General features: G+C 35.4%; 1 protein-coding gene across 4 annotated transcripts in view; it reads right to left on the minus strand.

The window, feature by feature from the left end:
* RNGTT (RNA guanylyltransferase and 5'-phosphatase) overlaps nucleotides 1-24,377 on the minus strand; it is a 122,629-nt gene that overhangs the window by 54,492 nt on the left and 43,760 nt on the right. For 2 of the 4 annotated variants that reach the window (XM_081344853.1, XM_081344850.1), the window contains exons 9-12: nucleotides 23,452-23,587; nucleotides 20,078-20,149; nucleotides 15,451-15,615; nucleotides 3,809-3,877 (exon numbers count right to left, since the gene is read on the minus strand). In XM_081344853.1, the coding sequence (XP_081200979.1) occupies nucleotides 3,809-3,877; nucleotides 15,451-15,615; nucleotides 20,078-20,149; nucleotides 23,452-23,587 (442 nt within the window). The remainder of the gene's footprint in view (nucleotides 1-3,808; nucleotides 3,878-15,450; nucleotides 15,616-20,077; nucleotides 20,150-23,451; nucleotides 23,588-24,377) is intronic. The other 2 variants (XM_081344852.1, XM_081344851.1) reach the window with 2 other exon arrangements.

A 24,377-nucleotide genomic window follows, 5' to 3' on the forward strand; every position in this document is an offset into this window, starting at 1 on the left:
AAGCTCCAGCTGGTCCAAAATGCAGGGGGGCCACATGGTTTTGTGCAGACCGTGGTGTCTACATGTGTCAATGCAGCTCCTGCAGGAGCTGCATTGGTTGCCTATTTGCTTCCAGGTACAATTCAAAGTGCTGATTGTCACCTTTAAAGCCCTTCATGGCTTCAGACCAGGTTGTCTGAGAGGCTGTCTCTCGCCGGTCACATCCACCCGACCCACTAGAGCAGGGAGGCAAGGAATGCTGCAGGTCCCATCTCCCAAAAAGATACATCTGGCAGGACCCACAAGAAGGTCTTCTCCATAGTGGCTCCCTCCCTCTGGAACATCAACCATCTGGAAAGTAGACTGCCCCCCACTCTAACACTTTTTCACAAGGCCCTGAAAACGTAGTTTTTTTTAGTGGACCTGGGGAACCCAGAGTGGAATGGAGCCCATTAAATGTTGATTTGAGTGTGTGTTGTTGCTGGGGGGGGGTGTATTTCATTATTATTTTATTATTCTTTATTTTTATTATTTTTATATTTTCTATACTGTGTTTTTATTATCTGCAAGCCACCTTGAGTCACTATGAGCAACTAAGTGGCTATATAAATTATCTTTCATAAACAAATAAATATTGCTCCAATTTGTATGAGTAAGTCAAAATTTTAACTGCTCTTCTTTGCTTGTAATCTTTAGTTTCTTCGGCTTCCCCCTAGAGTCCAGCCTTCAAAAGTCTATTATAGCTCTTTTAAGAGTTTAAAACAGCAGCATTTTCTTTTAGGAAGAATGGATTCTTATAATTAATGTCAAAATATTATCTGGACCCTTAATCCATTTGTAACTTTCCAAAATCAACATTCTAATTGCCCTTTTGTTGTTTATTTCATTAAAAAAATATAATTATATTTAAAACTTCTCTCACTAAGGTTTGATGTAAACTCACCAAGTAGCTTTTGAAACTTGTTGATCAAAAGTTTCTAATAGGTGAAAAGCAGTTGACAATAGTACTTTGTAGTACTCCAAAGCAAAATCTAAGACTCTAAAGGTTATATTTAGTTAGTAGCACTCTGCTTTTAAAAGATCAGCTCATTGATAGATTGGTTATAGGTATGATTTTGGAAACTGATTAGAAAAGGAAATATGTGGGCCCAGTGTCCTTTTGAAGGGCACTGATTGTGGCTTGAATGAAAATGGCTTTCTTTTATCTCCCAGACCTATAAGTCCATTGGAGACCGCTATCTTGCTGTCTCCTCATGAAGAGCAACTATCTGCAGAACTTGTGGGCAATCTCAAGTTCTCTCCTTGTCTGGAGAGAAATTACAAAAAACCAGTCTACTCTCTGGCTCTTTTAGCAGAAGCTTTTTCAGTTCACTATTTCTTCTCCAGAAGATGAGCAATTTGCTATCATAGATAAGATTTAATGTGTTTCCATCTCTTTGCAACAGAATAAAATTGCCAGAATTGTGCAAGGAGAGATCAACAAAAATCATACCTGTAACTAATCTAGCAATAAAGTGGTATTTTATAAATGGAGTGATACCAATTAAAAATAAACCCTGGAGCCTTAGGATGTTTCTTTTAGATTATTAAAGGACTAAATTAGCACTGTCACAAATCTTTTGAGGTAATAAATTGACATTAACGTTGAATTGTAATTAATTCTATGATTGAGTGTATAATTTAAGGAAAAAAATCATATGTCTGTATGAGTAATGAATTATTCAGTATAACAAAGTTTCTGAAAATTCTGTAATTTGAAGCAAGGAAGATAGTATTACTTTTTTTGTTCTATTGCATTACTTGTCTGCTTTCTGAATATTTGGGGAAGCAACTGAAAAAAATAATAGGTATGTCACGTTTCTTGTTAACAAAATGTTTGTTTCTTGTTAATAAAATACTATACTATTCATCTGTAGCAGGATTTTCACAAATCAAAAATAATGCATTAACCAATATTTGTATACAGACATTCAGTATAGACCAGGTAGTTCTCACTTAGCAACTATAATTGGGACCAGCAACTCAGTCACTTAGTGACAGATCTCTAAGTAGAAAATCAAAAGACTATGAATCTGGTTACAATTTTACTTCATTTTTCTTTTTTTTTCTTTTTTGCCACTCCCTGCTCATTTAATGTTCACGATGGTGCTGGAATAATTAGCAAGAAGTGAATTAATGTTTATCTTTACACTGATTGGAGAGAAAGGGATTACAAGAGAGCAAGCAGGCACACAGTGGCGAATACTATGTAGTAATATGCTGGCTATCAATAGGCTTCTCACAGGAACTCCTTAGGAGGCAAACAAAATCCAAAGGTGTGAAAGAGAGGCATGGAGGCTAATTAAAGTCATAGAATTAAGCTTGTTAACTTAGAACTTAGAACAGGGGTGTCAAACTGCCGGCCCGCGGGCTGGACGTGTCATCCCAAAACCGTGCCCACCTCATTACCGGCAGTGGAGAAAAAGCTCCGATATGTTGCGCGACGTCACATGACGTCGCGAGTTTGACATGTCTGACTTAGAGCCTTTGGGAGAAGCACTGTGCTCCTGTGGAGAAAAGCAGCTCAGGAAGAGATTGATTAAGTAAACTCTGCTCTGGTGGAGGCAGAAAAAAATGGGTCAGGCACAGAGCAATGGGTACTAATTGACATTAATGGCAAATACAAGACTAAGGAAGGCAAACACATCACTGAAATGGGGAAACTGCTAAAGGACGTAAATGGGCATTGGTTGCAAAGTTATTTCCAAGTTTTGTTTTGGTTTTTTTTTTTATTACATTTTATATCCCGCCCTTCTCCGAAGACTCAGGGCGGCTTACAAGCTTAGCAGTAGCCTTCATTCTATGTATATGCCTGCTTGTTAGGGCTTTCACACACACCCCAAGCGGCATTATTACAAAGTCAGCTTAATTGCCCCCAACAATCTGGGTCCTCATTTTACCTACCTCGGAAGGATGGAAGGCTGAGTCAACCTTGAGCCTGGTGGGACTCGAACCTGCACTAATTGCAGGCAGCTGGTGTTACTTAAGGAGGCATCAGCCCACTGCTCCACCAAGGCTTCTTTGTCAATGTGGGCACTGGTTGCAAAGTAACTTTGAATGGTTGCTGTCCACGGTAGTTGCTTAGTGAGGTATCCCACCCACCAGTCATTCCTGACCTCAAGGTAAATATAATAGAACATTACAAAGGACAATTGCATTGTGCAGTAGTTGACCTAGAATTCATTAGAAATTCAGTAACATTTCTTAAGAAATTAACAGTAATGAATTGTTCTTACTAGAGCACATACTGTATATTAAGCACTGTAGAAGAATGTCTTAGTGTTTGTTCTCAAAATTCAAGAATGTCTTAGTAAATATGTATCGTCTGTGTGTCTGTGTAGGTGCACATGCATACAAACACATAGATATTGCTCTTTCCCCACCCCTTCTCAGGATTGTATTTCATGCATCTAGTGAAATGAATTATGATAGATGATATCTTACACTAAAGCAAATGGTTAATCTTTAAAGTGCCATAAAACAGTTTGTGGAATTTCATAGTATTCTAAGATATTTATTCTAAAACAACTGAATCTTCCAAACATTTAAGAATATGTAACATATTTATAATTTATAAACTGAGAGGTAATAAAAATATGTAATCTTAAATATTTCATGTTAACAGGGCATGCTATTTTTTTGCAAAAATAAGGAAAAACGTACTATCAAAAATATTCTATTTTAAGTAGAATATTTTTGATAGCAACTTAAGCATTCTTCTGTAGCATAATTACTTTTAAAATTTATCACATGATTTTAATACAGTAACAATCAAATTCATGCAACTTACTCCTACAGGCTGAAAAATTAGTCCATCCACTTCATGAGAGACTTCTCTTGCAAAATTTCCTTCAAGAAGCTGCAAGAAGCATCAAATGATTGTTAGCAATTACAATTAAGAAGTAAAACAACCCTGGCATACAGAATAAAAAATATCTAAACGTCTATGCTTATTTAGTTATGGTATTTATATGCCACATAACTCCCCTCAAGATTATACACTGCATTTTTGGAAGAAATTAGCTTCAAATGTCTATTAATTAATCGTTTAAAAAGCAGATGGTATTAGGAGATAAACACTGCAATAAAACAGTAAACACATGTTTTAATGTTCACGAATTGAAGTCTGCATTGCAGAAGACATGAGGCCAGTTGAGATGTAACAGTCCTTGCCTTTTTTTTGTGCCCATGTTTTATCCTTGCTTCTCCCACACTAATTTCTAATTCATACCAACAGTGCCTCTAGGCATTACTAGTCAGCATCGTTTTAAATGCTTCCAAGTATGAGTATGGAAGTCATGTTACAGGTGGCCATATTACATTTTACCCATTCTATCTCAATGAATTCTGAATTCTGCAGTTCAACTGCAGAAAATAAAAAATAATCCAACTGAGTTAGGGGTCTGAGGCTTAAGCCACCCATTCCTCCAACATGACCATGAGATTAGATTAGCCACAGTTTATTCAGGTTAAGACATAACTAAACTATTGTGAGTCAAAAGTGAAAGCTGCCAGAGGAGAGGGAACATAAGCATTTTACAATAAACATTTTTGTTGCTGTTGTTGTTCCTAGTGTTTTTCTGCAAGTGTAAAGTTTGCTTTTATCAGATCAACCCAGTACTGATCCATTTGGTAGGAACTGACCAACCAACGTGTTGCCTAAGCCTGACATCGTGGGCTGAGAGACAGCAACTGAGAGAGAGCAGGCTTTCATGAGTAGGGTAGACTAAAACTCAAGTCTCCTGGTTTCTAACCTGGAGCCTTAACCATTGGACCAAACTGGCTCCCACTAAGGTAAGCAATATAACTTTAGGCATAGATTAATATAACAATGTTCATCATTATGGCAATAAGATCTCCCTTTTGCAGGCTTATTTTGTTTCAAATAGTCTTTGTAGGACCACTTTTTTCCTTAACCTTCTCCATTTCCTTATGAAAGCCAATGAATTTATATCTGAATCCTTAACATTTTTTAAAGGTAAACATCAATTTCTTCTATTAGTTGGGTTATCACGTATGAATGAGGAAATCCTACTAATGTTAGAAGTGAAATCTACTGGTATGTACTTGCTATAAAAAGCTGCTCTAAATTTAAACCAAATAAAATATCTTTTTTGTTAAAGCTACTGGTCTACTATGTTTATTCTGCTTAACTATTAATATGAAAGACATTACACTGCTTAAAAAGAATAAACTAAGTTCAAAAATCCATTCTTCTTCAGACTTCTTCAGTATTAGAGCAAACATTAAATAACTATCTTCTGATTAACATATATTAAAACTGCTAGCAATAACGGAAGTTTTAATTAAATGAATTGATGGCAGACACAAGAACAAGAATGCTGTTATACTAATATTTTTGTACAATTTGGATAATACAACATGAACTACCTATAATTGCAAAAAAAGATAGCCACATATATCATATATGGGGGACATATATAATCAGCAAATACAAATTACACATAACATTATAGAGCAAAATATATTAAAACAGTTGTTGAAGACAATAGTAATGTGCTGCTAATTTCACAAGTTTTATTTTTACTTTTCATCTACTAGAGCATATAATCAAATGCTATTGTTCCAGAGCTAAGGATTTTTAAATAAAATACTGTTTGTACGATGAAAAAATAAAACTGAGTATAATCAAAACAAATTCCATTCTGAATTATATTGAAAAAACTTAGTCAAGACCATATCTGCAATAATTTTGTATCAGACAAGGAGGAACATGTAATGAGCATGTGTGTGTGCGTATGCGCACATGTGCGTGTGCAGGTGTTAGATACACAGACATACCACATTCTGGTATTCATGCCCAGGCTAACATTTTCCAAAACGTATTTCACAATAAAAGCATAACTCTCTAATTAGTCTGATAAAATTAAGTTTATTTTAATTGGGAAGGGGAAAAAACAAAGGTGATTTTGCACAACATTGTACTACTATGGGAAAAGGACCTGTTTTGTATCATAGTACAATTAGTATGTAGACAACAAGGTGCAAAGCTAGACCTCTTCCTGAGATATAAGAGTAGATGGAAATATATAGGACATCCATCATTGGAACTGTTTGGAACAGTGAAAAAATGTCTAGCACAGTCCTCATACTTTAGACAAATTAAATTAAATACAGCTGTGAATAAATTCTCATCGATTACAACAGGAATATTTTTAAAATGGCTAATTTTAGATTCAGCTACCACTAAACATAAAGCACATTAACATATGTAATGTTTAGATAGCTAATTTGGGTGACTTTTTTAATACATAAAAAAGCAGTCTTCGGGCTCATAATGATGCATGTACATATTTGCCTGGAGGGAAATAAACAAGATTATAATTAACTGTATAGAGGTAAAAAGAAAAAAAAAAGGTATCACTCAATTCCAAACTCATTCTGGGTGGTAAAATAAACCAAAACAATACAACCAGCAGAATAAAAACAAAATATAATAATTTATGAAAATGAAGAAATGAAAGAAATGAACAAGAACAATCAATTTGGCAGGAGCCTCTAACACAAGGTCTTTAAGGCTTTCCACAATGCCTACAAGAGTGAAAGCCACATGGAGAATCTTATTTCAGAGGGCAGGCACTGTGACAGAGAAGGGGTGGAGTCTGTCTGCTTCTGGGGCCCAAATATGACATTTTTAATGGAAAGGACCAGAGTGACCAGCTCTGTCAGACTGAACCAGCCAGACTGATTCCAAAGGAGATAGGCTTTCCCTCATGTAATTAGGCCCAATGCCACACAGGGTTTTACAGGTCATAACCAGCACCTTCCATTTCTCTCACAAGCATACTGGTGTCACATAGGCATACAAAGACCTGCCTATTATTGCCGACAACACTAAATTCTGGGCCAACTGAAGCTTCTGAGTGGGCTTCAAGGACAGCCATATGTAAAGTGAATTACAACAATCACACAATGAAGTGATTAGGACATTAGTGGCTATCTGAAGTACCTTCCAAATTAGAAAAGTGGACAATTGGCATACTGGATGAAACTATGCAAATGCCTTTCTAGCCAAAGTAACCACCTGTACAGACTGCACACCACTCTAAAACCATTTCTTTATCCGCTCATGCTTTTACTATAATAAATCAGACTGGCTAACGAAGAGGAGAGAAATTCACTGTGCAAAACTCTAAAGATATTATTATCACCAACTATAAATTAATAACGTAATTGGGTTTCTTTTTCAAAAAGAAAAGAAAAAACAGTATGATACTGCTGCTTGCTAATAGCATCAGCTCACTAATTACTATCCATGATTCATTTGTAGCATTCCAAGCCTGATTAATGTCAGGTCAAGTTTAACATATGACAAGGTTTATTACTAATGTTTTGCTATCCCACAGCTTGACAGTCTTTCACAGTGAGCACCATCTGTTACATAAGGGAATAAAAGTCAGAGCACTACTAACTCTTGAGTTGCTCTAGGTCACTATGGTATGTTTTCAAAGCTGTCCAGGGCAATTAGGCTAATAATATTTGGTAGTAATTACTAACTTTAAAAGCTACTCATTATCATATACTTTATTTCATTTGTAGTAATAATCATATAACATGACCTTAAAACAATATTACTAATCATCCGTATTTTATAACTGCCGGGCAATTATAATGTGCTACACAGAGTTAAGTTTTACAATCAGCAATTAATCCTAAATTCAAGTCACAAAACTGGAAACATGGCTCATTAAATTTGAACCCAAGGTAAAATACTCTATGCCCAATACATCACCACCTATGGATACTCCAGCCTCTGTGTTTACATCTCAAAACCTATTCTAAGTTAGTCTTCAGTTAACAAACCTAATTAGGATTGGAATCTCCATTGCTAAGCTATGCTGTCATTAAATGAAATATTACAGGACCACACTGCTTAGCGACAGCAGTTCTGGTAGTCTTGGTTGCAGTCATTAAGTGAGGCTCTCATGCTTCTTATTCCTTATCGTGCTTGTCTTTGCTTCAATTTCCTCCCGCCAGCCTATGGGCACCCACATCTCTGCCTTTTTGTCCTCCCTGCACTCCGCCACCTACCTTAACTGCCCCCACCATCCATGGAGAATCTTTGCAGTCTTCTTTCTCCCACTGCTGAGGGGGCCAAGTGTCCCGATTTTCATCATATGACCACAGGGGATACTGCAACGATCACAATTTTGAGGACTAGCCATAACTACCATTTGTTCAGCATCATTGTAACTTTGAATGGTCACTGAATGAATAGCTCGTTAAGCAAGAATTACCTGTTATAGTGGTGGTAATAGAGTGGTGGATTTAACATTGTAGAGGCTTTAATTTTTTTTTCCAAATAATGATTTTTTTCTGTAATATTTTCAAAAACCTTGTGTTTCTATTTAAAAATAAAAACACAATAACTCTTTGTAACACTGTTTAAATTACACAGGCTTCAGGTTCAATCTTGACAATAAGGATTGAATTCACAAGTCATATTTGAACCCAGAAAAGAATTGCAAACTTAGCTTCATCATATTTAATACACTCAAAATAATAAACTTGAAACTATACTAAAAAATATTTGAACGCTTAATTCAACAAAACGTACACATTAGTACATTTAGGATGCACAGACCCCTCGGCACATTTAGGAGAAAGGTATAGCATGTCATAGAAATAAGCTTTGAAAGGTGCAATTTTTTCATTGTTGTTGCATGTGCTGCTGCTGCTGCTCTTTAAAGCCCACCAGATAAAACAGCAAACTCCCCCTTCTCACTGCTGACTAGTGCAGCCATATAGTCACAGTTACTCAGGGTGCATTCAAAGGGGAAAGAGAGCCAGGCATGACTGGCAAAGGGGAGGGCAGCCTAATCCAAGCCACAGTGAGCGCTGGGGGGAAAAAGTGAGATTTTCAAACCAAATTAGTCAACTAGATGAGCTTTGTTCTGACTCATCTTCTTTTGTTATTAGAGCATATGAAAAGTAGTGTTTTATTTAGCCCCTTTTTTCCTCAATAGTTCAGTTCAAGTAACTAATTACTGCACCACATATTCCTTTCTTCTGTTATATGTAGACTAATTACCCTTTCAGGGAATAATTATCCTGCCCTCCTCCCCACCCCCCAAATTACATTTTCTACCTTCCAAAGAGACAGAACAAGCAATGCTAAACATTTTCCACTTTTTCCGTTTCATTAATGAGAAAAATGAGAGTGAGATATCATATCCTAAAATTTTAAGACAAAAGCCATGTAATATGCTAATCTGCACAAGAGCATCAACTGGTACAGTTGAGAGCACATTGTGAAATAGTACCTAAGCCATGACAATAACATTTGGTCTCCTTCGGAAATGTACCATACATGAACATGATTTGCTCTCAATATATGTCATAAGTAATAAGCCCTAATACATATGTTAAAGGCTAAGGAGATAGGAATGGTGTTCAGTGAAGGCTTTAAAGTAGGGTGAAACAATTAAGCTAACTTGCAAATCATCATCTACAAAGCTGAAGCTCAAGCATCTTCTGACACTGAAGCTCCAAGTTAAGTCCCCTTCCTTTCCAAGATAGATTTCATTACTGTGTTGCACTAAAATGGCACAAACCGTTAATAAAAAAACTGATTGTCAGTCAAGCTTGTGTCGGTACTGCCATCAATGGTGAATTAACATAACAGTAAGCTATGGGGACTTCCGGTTTGCCGACACAGCCGTTGCAGCCGTTTGGAAGGTGAGCTCACCTTCCACGTCCGATTTCCAATCGCTGGGGAACCCTGGAAAGGGTCAAAAGTCACCCTGTAGGGGCGACCAGCAAGGAGGATATTTCTGCTGGATCGCGGGAGAGCAGTAGCTCTTCCGCTTGATCTGGTGCAGCCCTCCAAACCAGCAGACGAAAGACCAGCCATAGCAATATGGCTCATCACTAGGCTGCAGACAGCCGAAGTCACATTTACTACCAGGCACCTACAAAGCAACGCAGAAGAGACTGGGTGAGATCTGAAACTCTCTTCAATCCTAATTATTTTTTCCACCTGTATAAGCTGCCCAAAGTATTTTCCCCCATTGTAGAGAGGGAAGGGAAACTTTATCCCACCCTCTAATAGCAGCAACTGACTATCCAGGAGAGTTTTAAAACATTAAAAAAAATAACCTGATTCTAACTGGACTTTTATCTTTCTAAAGCTTGAGGACTAAAAGATTCCTTATTTTTATTGAAGATTTGGGTTTTTATCTACAAAAAAGAAGTAAAATCGGGAAAAGGAATACAAAATTTGGACTAAATAAAAAAGAGGAAGAAATTCCTAAATGGTATGGGTGACACCTTGTGGCTAAACCTGATATTACAACCTGTTATTGCCTAACAGAGACTTAGCTTGCAGCCCAGAGGATAGATAAGAGTTCTATAACCTTGGCAGATATCAGCTGTGAGAAGCCCAGCTGTGTTCCATACTCAGTGGCAAAATTATTCTTATTTTTTTATTGTAAAGCTTTTAATTTAACATACTATTAAGAAAATATGGCTGAAGATCATGAACAGACTCTTTTTATGATGAAAGCAATTCTTAAAACTATTATTACAGCTACTGATGAAATAAGAGGCTACAAAGAACAAGATGTTAGCCTAGATATACAACCAACTACACAGAATATAATAGAAGTGGAATAATTAAATAGTATTACAGAAGATTTAAATGGTCAACAAATTGAGCTAATGGAAAACCCAGAAAAGAGACTGATAATATTGAAAATGGAAAAGACTTTCTATACAAACCAGAAGAAGCCTGAGGATCAAGAAGAAGAACAGACTGAAGGGAAGATAAATATTTCAGGACAACTACACTGAGATGGAAAAAGAGAGAGACGATTTGTTAGCACTTCCAAAAAAATGGTGATTGGATGCCATCTTTTATTTCAAATAATATGTATAATAACAGAGGGAGATCCATTTGATGATTTAAAAGCACAGAAATGGAAGGTGAGTTGGCAAAGAAAGAAAGCTAGAATAAAACTGAAGAAAATTGGGGTTTTGACTTATCAGTGAAGATTAAAAGAGAATATACTCAAATAGATGTATACTTTGAATATTAAATTTTGTTATGAACTGAGATGAATAAAATTTTGATTATTTTAAATTTGGAAGCATAAATATTAAAAGTTAAAATTGAATATTGATCTGTCTACAAAGAATGAATGTAAAAGTAATTAAGATATATATAAGCTAAAATGTATAGATAAATGTAATAAATATGTGTTTACTTAGCTGATATAATAAGAATTGTATTAGCCTAAATATGAGATAGTAGACATTAAGAGAAAAAGAGAGGAAGTATTTGATGTTGAAACAAGATAAATTCTGATTACTTAGGTTAAGATATTTGGAAATTAATAGAAAATAAGAATGCTATATTGTATTATTAATTAGATGATGTAAGATGGTGAGAAATAGAGTATGTTTGAATAGATAAGATGTGTATCCTGAATATTAGACTTTGTGATGAATTTGATAAAGGGAATTTTGGTTACTCAAAATTTGGAAATTATAAACAACAAATGTTAAATTCAGATATTAACGGGAAACTAAAAATTGGGAAAACTAATTAGTACATTGTCTATAAAGACTGAATGTTAAAATAACTAGGATATGTATAAGCTAAAAATCACTGATAAATGTAAGAATGTTATCTTTATTTAATTGACACAATAAGAATTGTATTAGTTTAAATATGAGACAATAAATACTAAGGAGAAAAGAGAGGAAATATTTAATGTGGCATTTTGAGATTTGTATTAAAGATATCTGTATGTCATTAAATTATCAGTTAACCCAGCCGACATGTTGCTTTTCAAATACTTAAAATGTATAAAACAAAAACAGTAAGCTATGGAAAGGAGGAAAAATGGAAGCAAGAGAGACTTGGGAAATAGAGATATGCAATACAGGGTTTTGCCACAATTTGTGCCAGTAGTTGGTCATTAAATACTAAAAGAAACATTTTTGCAAGGGATGCTTCTTGGATTTGATCTGCAAATTAAACTAATTCAGTCACTCATTCAAAAATATAAGCCAAATGCTTATTTGAATATTATAAACAAATCAAAAGGCTATCTTACAGGTTGATTGTTACAGTGGCTTAAAATTTTAAATATCCCAGTCGATTTTTAGATCACTATTTACTCGTTGAATAAGTAATTCTGCCCTGTTGCCTAAACTGAATTATTAGAATATCACACAAACTGATTTAAATGCTTCTTTTTTCTTGACATGGTTACCTCAAAAATGAAAGAAACAGGGAACAATGGTGTCTGGCTTTAGATACTCATCAGTGAAACTCTCAGTGCTTATTTTCAGCCCAAAGAATTGACAGCTATAGCAACCTTATCTGCAGTATTCCAAAAAAGCAAATCCCAGCAGTCAGTAAACTGCGATTGTGTAGTTTATTGTTCAAGTCAGAAATGGAGAGGTGGTATGGACAGCTGTTAAGAAAGGAAATGAAGGAGCTGTGAGAGAGAAACAGGAGCAGCTGGAGGGCAACTAGGAAGAAACAGCAGTGAGGGCAGCAGTGGGTAATACAAATAAACAAAAAAATAAATTCTATGTGCAGTTCATCAGCTTCGAAACCTCTTCGTTGCAGTGTAATTTATTTTGATTTGAAACTGGAAGCGTCACTCCTGATGAGTGTTAATCATGATTCAGTCAGGATCATGTTTCATAATATGACTTGAAATTAAGAAACAAGTTCTTACAGTGCACAGGGGGAAAAACAAAAATAACAAGGCAAAGAAGAGAACAGTGATCAAATTAATAAAAGCAAAAGAAATGAATACTACTAGGTATTTTTCCAAGAAAATGAAGATAGCAGAAATGACAGTGCAAAACAGAGAAGGCCTAGGGAGGAGATACAACAGTAGAAGATAGTGACAAATAGGGGAAAAATGAGAATGAACAGATGGAGCTGGAAAAAGGCAGAGAAAATAATGCTATGTCAATTCTGGCAGAAAATACAGGGCTGATATAAGTGATTCAGACTTACTGGTGGACTAGAAAATAAAAACAAACCTGAAAATAAAACAAAGGAAGGAGTGGGGGGTCATGATTTTGGCAATGTAATAGCTCCAGATGGTGTCAACTGTTCCTCTCTCTAGCTATAGAAGTCAGTGAGTTCAATAAACACATATTTCTTCTTGTCTCTTCTAATGTATTTTTGTTCTATTCAATATTTAGCAGATTTTCATTTTACAGTGGCAAAATACTAATCCATCCTCTACCAATCATTATTAATTTCAAGTCTGAAATATCACTATTTCAAAACTCCCTACTCTGCTAAGATAAGACGATGGAAAACAGTTCAATATTACTTTCTAGAGATGAGCAAAACTTCAGAAAACTGTAGAAATATTAAATGTAGGAACAGAAGGCAGATCCTGGCTTACCTCTGCCTCAAGTCCCTTGTCCCTTACCCTATTTCTTCTGTTAGCCTTGTAAGGTAACCAAATATATTCTTCCTAGATGGATTTATAAATATGCAGCAAGATAGAAATCTGCAGTTACAGCAATAAATAATAAGAAAGTGACTAATGCTTACTAAAGAATAATTACATAATGGCAATCTTTAAATCCAAGCACAAAATTCAACTTTTTCACTATTAATTATATGGCTCATGATCAGGCACCATTTCCATGAGAAAGACAGAAAAATCTATTGTACAATGCATTTTGATTAAACAGACTCTACTAAACGATTCAGTATTAAAATGCCACTGAACATTGTTGTTTACTCTGAAGTTCTTATCATTTTCTCTGTTACTAAGGTTCAGAAGAAAACGCAAACTTATTTAGCTAAACAACACATCTGCATACAAGTTGGCACCATGAAAGCCCAAAGTTTGCAGAAGGCCAAAATACTGAGAGAAAAAAATGGGGGAAGACTCTTCAGAACTCTTCAATAAAAACTGCATCTCTCAAAGACTTATGACTGATGGTAGGAAAAATAGGATAACATGATTTTCCCATGAATGGGGACCTTTGGCATCTATAGTTCAACTCATTAATTCCCAATTAGAAAAGCTAGTGCTGATGGTGAGAATTCTGGAAGGAAAGTCTATTCATCATGAAAGGGTTTACCCTGGGATAAAAGAATGGAATTCTCCTGGATAATGTATGTCTGACTAAATAAAATTTAACAAAAGCACTTTGTATGATGTAACTATTTGCCATGGCAGTATACTTAATAAATTTAGTGCAGGCCCAACTTGAATATATTTAGTGTTAGAAATCATTAGCTATTATATTTTCCTCATATATTAATTAAGTTTAACATATACTATTATAGGACAGGACTACATTTTCCAGGAACATCTGGAAATCTAATGACCACTGAAAATATAGTCTTATAGGCTATAAAGGACGCTTCGGCGTAAGTACTATAATACATAGCTGTTACTAACACAGAAGGAAAAAAATGAAAAATGAAATGATATTTCTGTTACAGATCACAAAACATTCGGATTTTGTGTATTCATGATTCCATTAACTGAAAGGTTTATTGCTTGTCTAATGAGTTTAATTTCAGACTGAAAAGCTCTCTTATTCATTGAAGTATTTACCAGTTGAAATGATAAAGCAGAGCTGTATGCCCATGTTGATAGGTTTTCCAGACTGACTTTTAGTGAATGATACAATAATAAGTGATGTTTTGTATATGAACTTACAAGTATCAATAGAACATTAATTTATTTCTTTATATCATAGTGGAAACAAATAAATAAGAACAAATGCAAATCAGCATAAACTACTATACATTTTTAATAAAAAAAGATCAAAAGCAAGTGAAGCAATACATCAATCTGGCATGCCTCTTGATTAACAGGGTCATTAGGTCAGCAGAGGCCATATCTCTAATACATAAGAGGCCTGTGTTCAATCTTTCCAGGTCTGATTCTTGCCCTATAATCAAGCTTTAATAAGGAGACTTATTCATGTTATTTATGAAATAACACTTATTTTTGCTATTTCCCAACCTAGACAAGAATTTTGCAAAGCTGCTAACAGTTAAATACTCACTAAAGGACATTTTAGATGTCCTCCTTCACACTCTGCTATGTGTGGCTTTATTCTTAGCCCCTTTGCTTTTTCCATCAGAATTTGAGAAAAGAAACATTTTCTCAGAAAATAACTGGCAATGTTATTCATTAAGAGATCAAATTCTGACTTAGTTGCATGCCTGATTTAATCCTGCACTTTTCTGAGCACAGAAATAATAATTAGAAGCTGGAATCTATTGAAAAGCTATTTCTACACATGTACATGTATTCATTCTCTCTCTCTCTCTCTCTCTCTCTCTCTCTCTCTCTCTCTCTCTCTCTCTCTCAAAAGCATATGTTTAAATTTAGGAAAGTCTTGTAAGGCTTGAAGCATTATATGCTAAGAAAATTACTATTCAGCAGATATCAAAAGTATTTTTACCTTTTTTGCAACGTGGATGTCAAAAAATGGTTTGTTACGAACACTAAAAGGTTCTTGTGCTTTGTCAATTTGACCGTTCTTCATTTTATCGTGCCGTGGGAGTATAATCTCTTTTTCTATACATGACAGACGAATATTAAAATCACATTCTCCAACTGGTTGTCCCTGCCAAATTAAAATATCAGAAGTCCATAAATACACAATTAATAAAAATTAGCTTGAAGGCAAGAAAATTTCACTTGGGGGTGTTTAACTCAACAATGATTCTCTAACATTGTCACAATTTTGCTCTAGCAATAAGATTAGAAACAAAAATAATGACTGGAAGGAAACAGGACATCTCCTCTCCTGTCAGAGTTCAAATCATTCTGAAAACAAGTTTTATATTTATTGATTTAAGACACCAAACTATGGACAAATCTAACTTATATTTGTTTGTTCTCCCATCAATTTCTCCACTTCATTTTTTCCCATCATCCATCTATAATATTTCTTTTACTGCATGAATGCCAACAAATAAAAAGGCGTTCACTCTCCCAGTAAGGTGTAATGTACTGGTGGATAATGCACTATGTCTGTTTATTACAATGGATCAAAAAAGTTAATGTCGATTCAATCAGAGATGTATTGTAGACTAACGATATAAGCATTCTCCATTCTTCCCTTCATTAGATACATTGATCTCAGCAAAGCATCGATGATGTCAATAAAAACTGTGGGTAAGAATTCAGAGGGCAGCAAAATGTAGAGAGAGAAAGGGCTGTAATTATCCTTATACTTTACAGGGACAGTCTACTACAACAAGCATGGAATATAATGACTGATCTTGCCCAGAAATTTGAACAAAAAAACAGCAAATGTAAGCAGTCACTCTGACCAAAGAGATATTTTGACAATTCATACCTTCTTCAAAAAATACATCCTTGTTTTCCCCTAAAGTAGCTTATACTTTCCTTATTACTTACGGTAGATCCTTTTCAAAACCACTCATTAGAAATGCCATTCCCACTATCCTCCTGCATTTCCCAAAACTGCTTCCTTCCAAATCAGTATAAGACACCCATTCCCAGTTAAAACAATACTAAGAAGTTTTATGTTTCAGTATAGAAGTTTCTTTATCAAGACTGGTATATAAATTTTCTTCGACTTTAAAATATTATCTTAAATACATGGTCATAAAAGTAACACTTAATAAAATAACATAAACTTAATATCCAAAACAAGTAATCTAAATATATTTCTTATACCAATCTATGACATATTAATGATTCAACACATTAAAATGCATTTAATATCTGATTTCACTTTAATTTCTTAATGCTGACCTTTAAATAATGAAGTTGGGTTTCTACAAATAGCACAGCTAATTAAATTGAGGGCTACAAATATTATAAGGTAATGTACAGTATATAAGAAGGTGTGTGTGTGTGTGTGTGTGTGTTTGTGTGTGTGTGTGTGTGTGTGTGTGTGTGAGAGAGAGAGAGAGAGAGAGAGAGAGAATGTTCATGTTCGTTCAAATACAGAACCTGGTTATGCACACACACATCCATACAGCCGAAAGTTAAATCATCAGATCCAGTTAGACTCCATTTGAAAATATTTAAATAATACAAAAGTAAAAATATCTGGTCTAATCAAAATATTTCACTTTTACCAAAACTGGAAGCAGCAATTTTGGTATTAGCGTTTTAAAGAAGTCTAGGCGGATTTTCAGGCTAGGTGTATCTGTTTGGGATAAACTGGTTAATATGTATTTATGTATGTATTTATCAAGCCTTTACATGCACAACTCTTGTTGAAGAGGAATCCCTATGGATTTTGCAAACAATTTTTCTCTGTAATTTCGGAGTATAAAGAAAAACATGGACAGACAAGATTCAACGGAAATGGAATAATCTGAGGAGCTGTTTCACTCGAGTGGAAGAAGCCTACTTCAGATCCTTCTGCCAAAGAATTTCAAATGGAGTCCAAGAGAACCTTTCCTGCTATGGCCCCCACCCTTTGGAATATTCTCCCCAGAGGTGAGGTCGGCTGCCACCCTCTTAGCTTTCCAAAAGAGCCTTAAAACCTGGCTCTGCCAGCTGGTCTGGGGCACCCAATAATAGTGCTCTATTCAGGGGATGGCAGATAGGATAGTCACCAGTCCTTTGGTTTTTAGTCTTTATTTAATCTTTCTTAATTTTAATTGTGTTGTATTTTATTTCTATCATCCTGCAAGCAACCTAGAGTTGCTGCAACAGTGGGGTGAGCAGCATATACATTTCATTAATGGAGCTTCCCACATCATTCTAATAGAATCTTTTTTCATTAAAAGTTTGTAAAACTTTTCAATAAAAAAAACAAATTTGGATCTCAAATTTTTGAAGCTTTTTTTTTTTGAAGCTGAAGGAAGCAATTGAATTCTCTTACACCTATTGCAGAAATGATATGAATAGGAAATGGGTAAATTAATTCATCACATACTGACTACATTATCAGCTCAGACTTTGATTTTTAAGACCAGAATGACCCGTATATTAATTAGTCTGACCTCCTGTAAAGAAAATTACATCTCTTCCCATTATTTAACCTTGTAGAATCCAATTTGCATTTGGACAGGCATGTCTAAGAAAAAAAATAACTGTCCTCATTTTGAACAGTACATTTTATTTCTCCTCTCAGAACATTAAGGAACTACTAAAGTAGCTGTACTTCCCAACCACCAAAATCTATGGATCAGTTGTTTCCAGTAGCTTTTAATCTCATCTTTCCATTATCGAGAAGAGAAAGTTGCTTTCTGTTGTCAGTTAGAGAACCAAAGATCATCGGCAATAGCACTTTTTATCTTCTAGGAAGAACAAGCGGGAGGATAGCTTAGTCTTGCCTTGTGAGGGTAGCAAACAGTCTATTATCAGGAAGAAACTGTGAGCATTTCCCTCTTTGCAAGTATAGCACAGCAGGATAATAATTAGCCTGCACTCAACTTTATTTCTGGTATTGTCAAAACATGTTTTGAATTAAAGGTTTCCTTTCTTATTGTTTTCCTAGCATCTTAAATCTCTTAAGTCTTTAAATATAGGGAAGATCCATGTCGTTTAGGTGCAACTCCACATGAGCTAATGGTTCATTTTTCAAGCCACTTTAAATCGATTAACCTGATCTCCTAAATAAAACACATGAACCAGAGTTGCCCTAAGTTTAGACATAATGAGAAAAGCTTATGTTTTAGAACTCCCACCTTGTGTAAATGTCAAAGAAAAAGAAGACAGAACTAACAGCCGTTACTTAAGGATGTAACATGTATGTGTGCTTGAAGTTTTCTTGGCAGCATTTTCAGAAGTGTGTTGCCCTTGCCTGCTTCCTAGGGCTGACAGTGAATGGCTGGTTCAACGTCACATCGCTGCTTTGTCTCCAAGGCATGGCTACAACTCGGTCTCCCAATTTCTAGTTTGGTGCCTTAAATCTCTAGAACAAACTGGCTTTCTGCCCATGTTACTTCTTGCCAAATCAAATATTATTAACTTTTTATTTTTGCAATTAAACCTTTATATCTAGCATAAAGACAGTTTATTGACTTTAACAAATCTTTACAGCTTGGCTGCTGTTAATGGCCCCTTGCTTCTGTTTCTGCTTCTGCTTCTGCTGATAACATATAGGCTGAACTTGTCCTTCAATTGGAAGCACAATGCTGCCTAGTAAAGTCCCTTTAGTGATTCCCACTGAATTCAATGCTATCTGAAATATTTTGACACAAACATTACTGATTGCAACCACAGATAGTATACTAATAAAATGTAGCCCGCAACACAGACCTTCCTTCCTTATTGAATCAAACAACCTTTTGCATCTTCAGTTCAACAACTTCTAGAACATCTTAACTTTACTGAATAAGAATGAATATTATCAGAATCTTTTCTGATAAGAAAAACTATGTTTCAGCAAAGAAGCAAACAAGTGATCCATAAAAATAATTTACTGAATTAAAAACAGAATACTGTATTGACAAAGTAGTAATGAGAGGCAGAGACAACAATGGGCTCAAAACATAACAAAACAAAAAGAACAGAGCAATAATTGGCACACTTTCAGTACATAACACAGGTTTTGCCTTTTGTTCTATTCTGAGCATAATACATCTATAACTGGAAGTTCATTCAGAAAATCTACTGTTCTCTCAGTTCAATAAGGCAAAGCTACTTGTACTTCCCAAGTTCCCTAAATTTATTGGTTTGATTTGATTTCTATAGCTGCCTATCTCCATAAACAACTCTGGGTGGCTCTAAAAATAATCTACCTAAAAAATGAAGTTACACCTGCAGTTCTTCATCAGTTTTCTATATCACCCCACCCCTTTTTTATCTTAACAGAATTCTTCAAGAACTTTTAGAAAAACCTGGACTAACTTTAGAACTCCGATTAGTTCTATCATTCAAACCACTGTAAACATATTTGAAAGTGCATTCTATATTTCCACAAATAAGGCACTGTATTATATGATTTATATCATTTGACTGATGTGATTGTGTGCATTCTTCTGGTCTTTCCAATGGCACTTCTTTGATTTATCTATATTTATTAAAAACATTCCTCCCTTCTAAACCTACAGGTTCCATAGTCAAGTGGAATAATCAAAATACAACATACTTACACTGAATTTTATTATGTCATATATCAAGTACCGAGGAACAACTTGACCATTTACCTTGTCAATTATCATTTCCTTAAAAAGAAAAGCAAAACAGTATTTTAATATTCATTCAACAATGTTGGCAACAGTTAAACAATTGATTTAAATTAAATATTATTTTATGATTTCCACAACTGATTTTAACTAAAACATTCTTTTATACTGGACACTGTTTTCAACATGGTTGATTTGGTTTATTTTTGTCTTTTGTCAAAATCAAGGCGGCAACTGAAAGAGATGAGTGGGGATAAAATGGAATAATGTAGCAGCTTTCTTAGAATTTTATCATTTTTTATATTCAAGGATACAATTTACAATATCAACATTTTAGGAATAATTTTTGTAAAGCAGATCCATTTATAATTCCTGTTCATAATCCCTTTCAGAAAATAACTGAAACTAGGAACCCGTAAGATGATACCAAGATATTGTCATTCTGAGGCAAAGCTACAGCCGTACATTCACCTGAATAGCAGACTCTTCCTTTCATTAACATGAAATCAATCAAATTCAGGAACTGCAACATTATTGTGCTAAAGGCAATAACTATTATGTGCCATGATGCAGTATCTGACTCTGACCTTGAATCTTGATTATGTTGCTCCTGTCTGTGCTTCAGGATTGTTAGCCCCAGGAATCAGTAAGCTAGAATTCAATGGAGGCTGAGGAGCCATAGACATCTCCTGTTCCACTAGAACAGACAGATGACTAAGCACAACTCCCTCACACCAAAGTTCTACGTTTAGATGTATACCCAGTCAAGCAGAGCAACAGTGCTTGATGAGGCTCTTCACTAAGCAAAAGGTGAGGCATGAGTAATTGCAGACAGCTGTCTGCAGAGAGATTTAGATAGCATCTTTGCAGTCTTTGTTGGAGACAACCATCTGGCTTCCCAGCTCATGACTCTTGTTCCTGTTTCTTGTTTGTGACCCCTTGACTGGCTGACTACCTAATTTGGCTTACTGTGACTCTTGGAAAGTATTTGGAATAGGCTATTGCTTTTTGGACTCTAATGACACTTTTCAGGCAAGCACTCTCCAGTAGGCATTTGAATTACATTTCAGTCTGTTATTTATTTCAACCAGAGTAAATACTTCAAGTTCTGAGTGCTGTATCTGTGTGTGCCTATAACTTTGAAAGAGAACAATAAGTGAGAACAACAGTAGTTCCTGTGAAGATTTCTGTTTTCCCTATTGTGTTGCTAAGGAAATAAAAAAATAACTCTGGGAGGGGGGAATTGTGTAGGTTTATTCAAAGTGATGCGCTGAACTGCCAATAAAGGAGTCTGAAGAACTAATAGATTTAGTTGCAAAGTGATTACATTTAACAAGCACCTTGGTATTTTAAGCTGTGTGCATTTAGAACTATTCCTGACCTTGAATATGGTTTTCAAGGTACTAAATAAAAACAGCTTTTATTCAGACCAATATTAAAGGAGCCTATGACTTCTGTTGAGACTTATACTTGTGCTGCAACGGCTAATATGCCCTCTGATTTATTCTTAAATGTCTGTTAATTTGTTATTTTGGTCTTTTTTTTAATCTTCCAGGTTTAGATGAAGAAAAACTTTACTTTTGAAAGAAAAACCTCTCACACTGCACTGAAGTCATTGGTCCTGGGAAGAGATAGAGCAGCAAATCTGAAAAAGATACTGCGTGTCATTGGATTGAAAGTTATGGGTTGGGTAAGGGAACTCATTACTGCCAATTTAAATAAACCCAAGTGTGAAATTATATAAAGTGATGGTGATTAAAGATTTTAAAAGATATATCATGATTCATTTCTTTCTCCATAACCACCATGACCATCATTGTGGTTTTACTGTAGGGACAAAATGAAGGAAAATGCCCATTTGAATTGCCCTGAGCTCCTGGACAAAAGGCAGAATATAGGTTAAATGAACAAACATGCCTAAAATACTCAAGAATTAAATCAGCTCAAGAAATGATCTGTTGACATGTTGCTCTAACAGCAAGGCATTTTTGTAAAGTTCCATAGTAAAATAAATATAGTAGGATCTCTTGCCTAGGACCAATTTCAGCCCTTTTCATTGGTGACTAGCATGACAGAGACACATTTCACTATTAATGATTTATTACAACTTGTAGCATAAAGAAAACTTGCTTTGTAGTGGAATTTTTTATAAAATGATGTACTGCTGAAACTTGCCACCAGACAAATTCTCTAGAATCTGTAAAGTTACTTCAAATAGGCTGGAAATGTGAGCATGAAGGGACATTTAACATGTTTGGTGTATATGAATAAAAGCCAAAATATTCTGGATACAAATGCATACATGCATAATTCAGAAGATTCTAAAGATTAAAATACAACTAAACCAGATTCTGCATGGAACATGCAGAGATGGCTAAATTAACTTCTTTGATTGGAGACAAAACATCTACATTTATAGCTGCCTGGCAACCCTATGCAGACTTTTTGCATGAAATGGGGGGAAAATACACTTATGGTTTGTGGTTTTGATGATTAGGAAAAAACTGTATCATAGAAAAAGTGCACTTTTTCTTTCCTTTGTAATCAGACAGCAAGAATTAATTTTGTAATTTTGTATTTACTAGAAGCCACGATGGCACAGTGGTTAGAATGCAGTATTGCAGGCTAACTCTGCTGACTGCCAGGAGTTCAATCCTGACCAGTTTAAGATTGACTCAGCCTTCTATCCTTCTGAGGTCAGTAAAATGAGGACCCAAATTGTTGGGAGCAATATGCTGACTCTGTAAACAACTCAGAGAGTGCTGTAAAGGGCTATGGGGCAGTATATAAGTCTAAGTGCTGGGTCTAAGTGTTCTTGCTGCAGAAGAAAATGGAAGCTTCTTTTTTCTGCTCTCTTTCTGCACTTTTTTCTTTCCTTTCTCCTTTAATTCCTTATTAGTTTGTGCATGAATGTTTTTTGTAAAACGTTTAATAAAAATTTCTTCAAAACAAAACAATGTTGATTGATGCATTTACGTGCTATTTCACCAAAGATCACTGCAATCTTAGGTTAAGATAAAGTGATAATTTGTTCAGCTGTGGAATGATGATACCAGCAAAAACAAGGAGCTATTTCTATTAAAATTTCTCACTTTTAATGGTTCTCTGATAAGATCCAGCTCTGGAACTTGGGAGTAGCAACAATAACATAAAGACATTATTACAGTGTGGATGTTAGAAACCAATCCTAAAGACACATATTTGGTAAATAGCAATTTATTTTGTGAATCCTAGGAGTCTGCCCTAGTAGGGTAGTATTTGCATTTCACCATTACAGTAATCACTACAAAATTCAATACTGAATTTAAGAAAAGCATGATTCTGCAAAGAAAACCTCTTACCCCATCCAAAAGAGTATTTTCTAAATGCACACGTGGATCTTTACGAAACGGAAACTCCAAATTAGACACATGAAACACAGAGTTATCTCTGTCAATCATATAAACTTCATTCTTACCATCAATTAACATCATATACCTAAGGAAAAAAAAGAATGCAATATCAATTAAAGCCCTATTTCCTTCATAATGTTTACTCTATAGTTATTGAATCTCATCCCTCTTAACGAAGTTTCTTTCAAACACAAAGGGGAACTGCTACCGTGTTTCCCCCGAAATAAAATTGGGTCTTATTTTTTTATTTTTTGCCTCCAAGAGGCATCAGGTCTTATTTTCTGGGGATGTCTTTTACATTCACCTCAGGCACCGACAACGTCCCCCCCCCAAGCCGGTCCACTTCTTCTGCGACTGAAGGAGCAGCTTCATTCTGCAGCTGCATTCCGGCCTGCATTTCGCAGTCAGGCCTTTTCGGAAGGCCAATGCAGCCGAGTACCGGCTGCAGTGGCCTTCTGGAAAGGCCTAAGACTTAGAAATGAAGGCCTGGCTGCAGAAGATGCCGCAAAAGAAGTGGGCCAGCGAGGAGAGGCCTGGCAGCAAGGTAAATAAGTGCGAGGTGCGTGAGGCAACTCCACACCCCACCCCACTTGATTTTTTAGGTGTGTGCCTTGCCCCCAAACTAGGGCTTATTTTTGGGGTAGGCCTTACTTTCAGGGAAACACAGTACTTTCAACTCAAGCTAAGTTTGAATCTGTGATTTTTAGGAGCATTTATTGTTCATGTAACTTCATTGTACATTTGAAACTACATTAGGGCAAAACAGATATAGATCACCGAAAATTACATCTTGCCACTCTTTAAGCAAGCCAGAACACAATGAATGCTAGAGCATAACTCTTCATGCTCAGACCTGCCTACCGCTTGCTACAAAA

This window comes from Vipera berus (assembly GCF_964194415.1).
Source record: "Vipera berus genome assembly, chromosome: 1".
NCBI lineage: Eukaryota > Metazoa > Chordata > Lepidosauria > Squamata > Viperidae > Vipera > Vipera berus.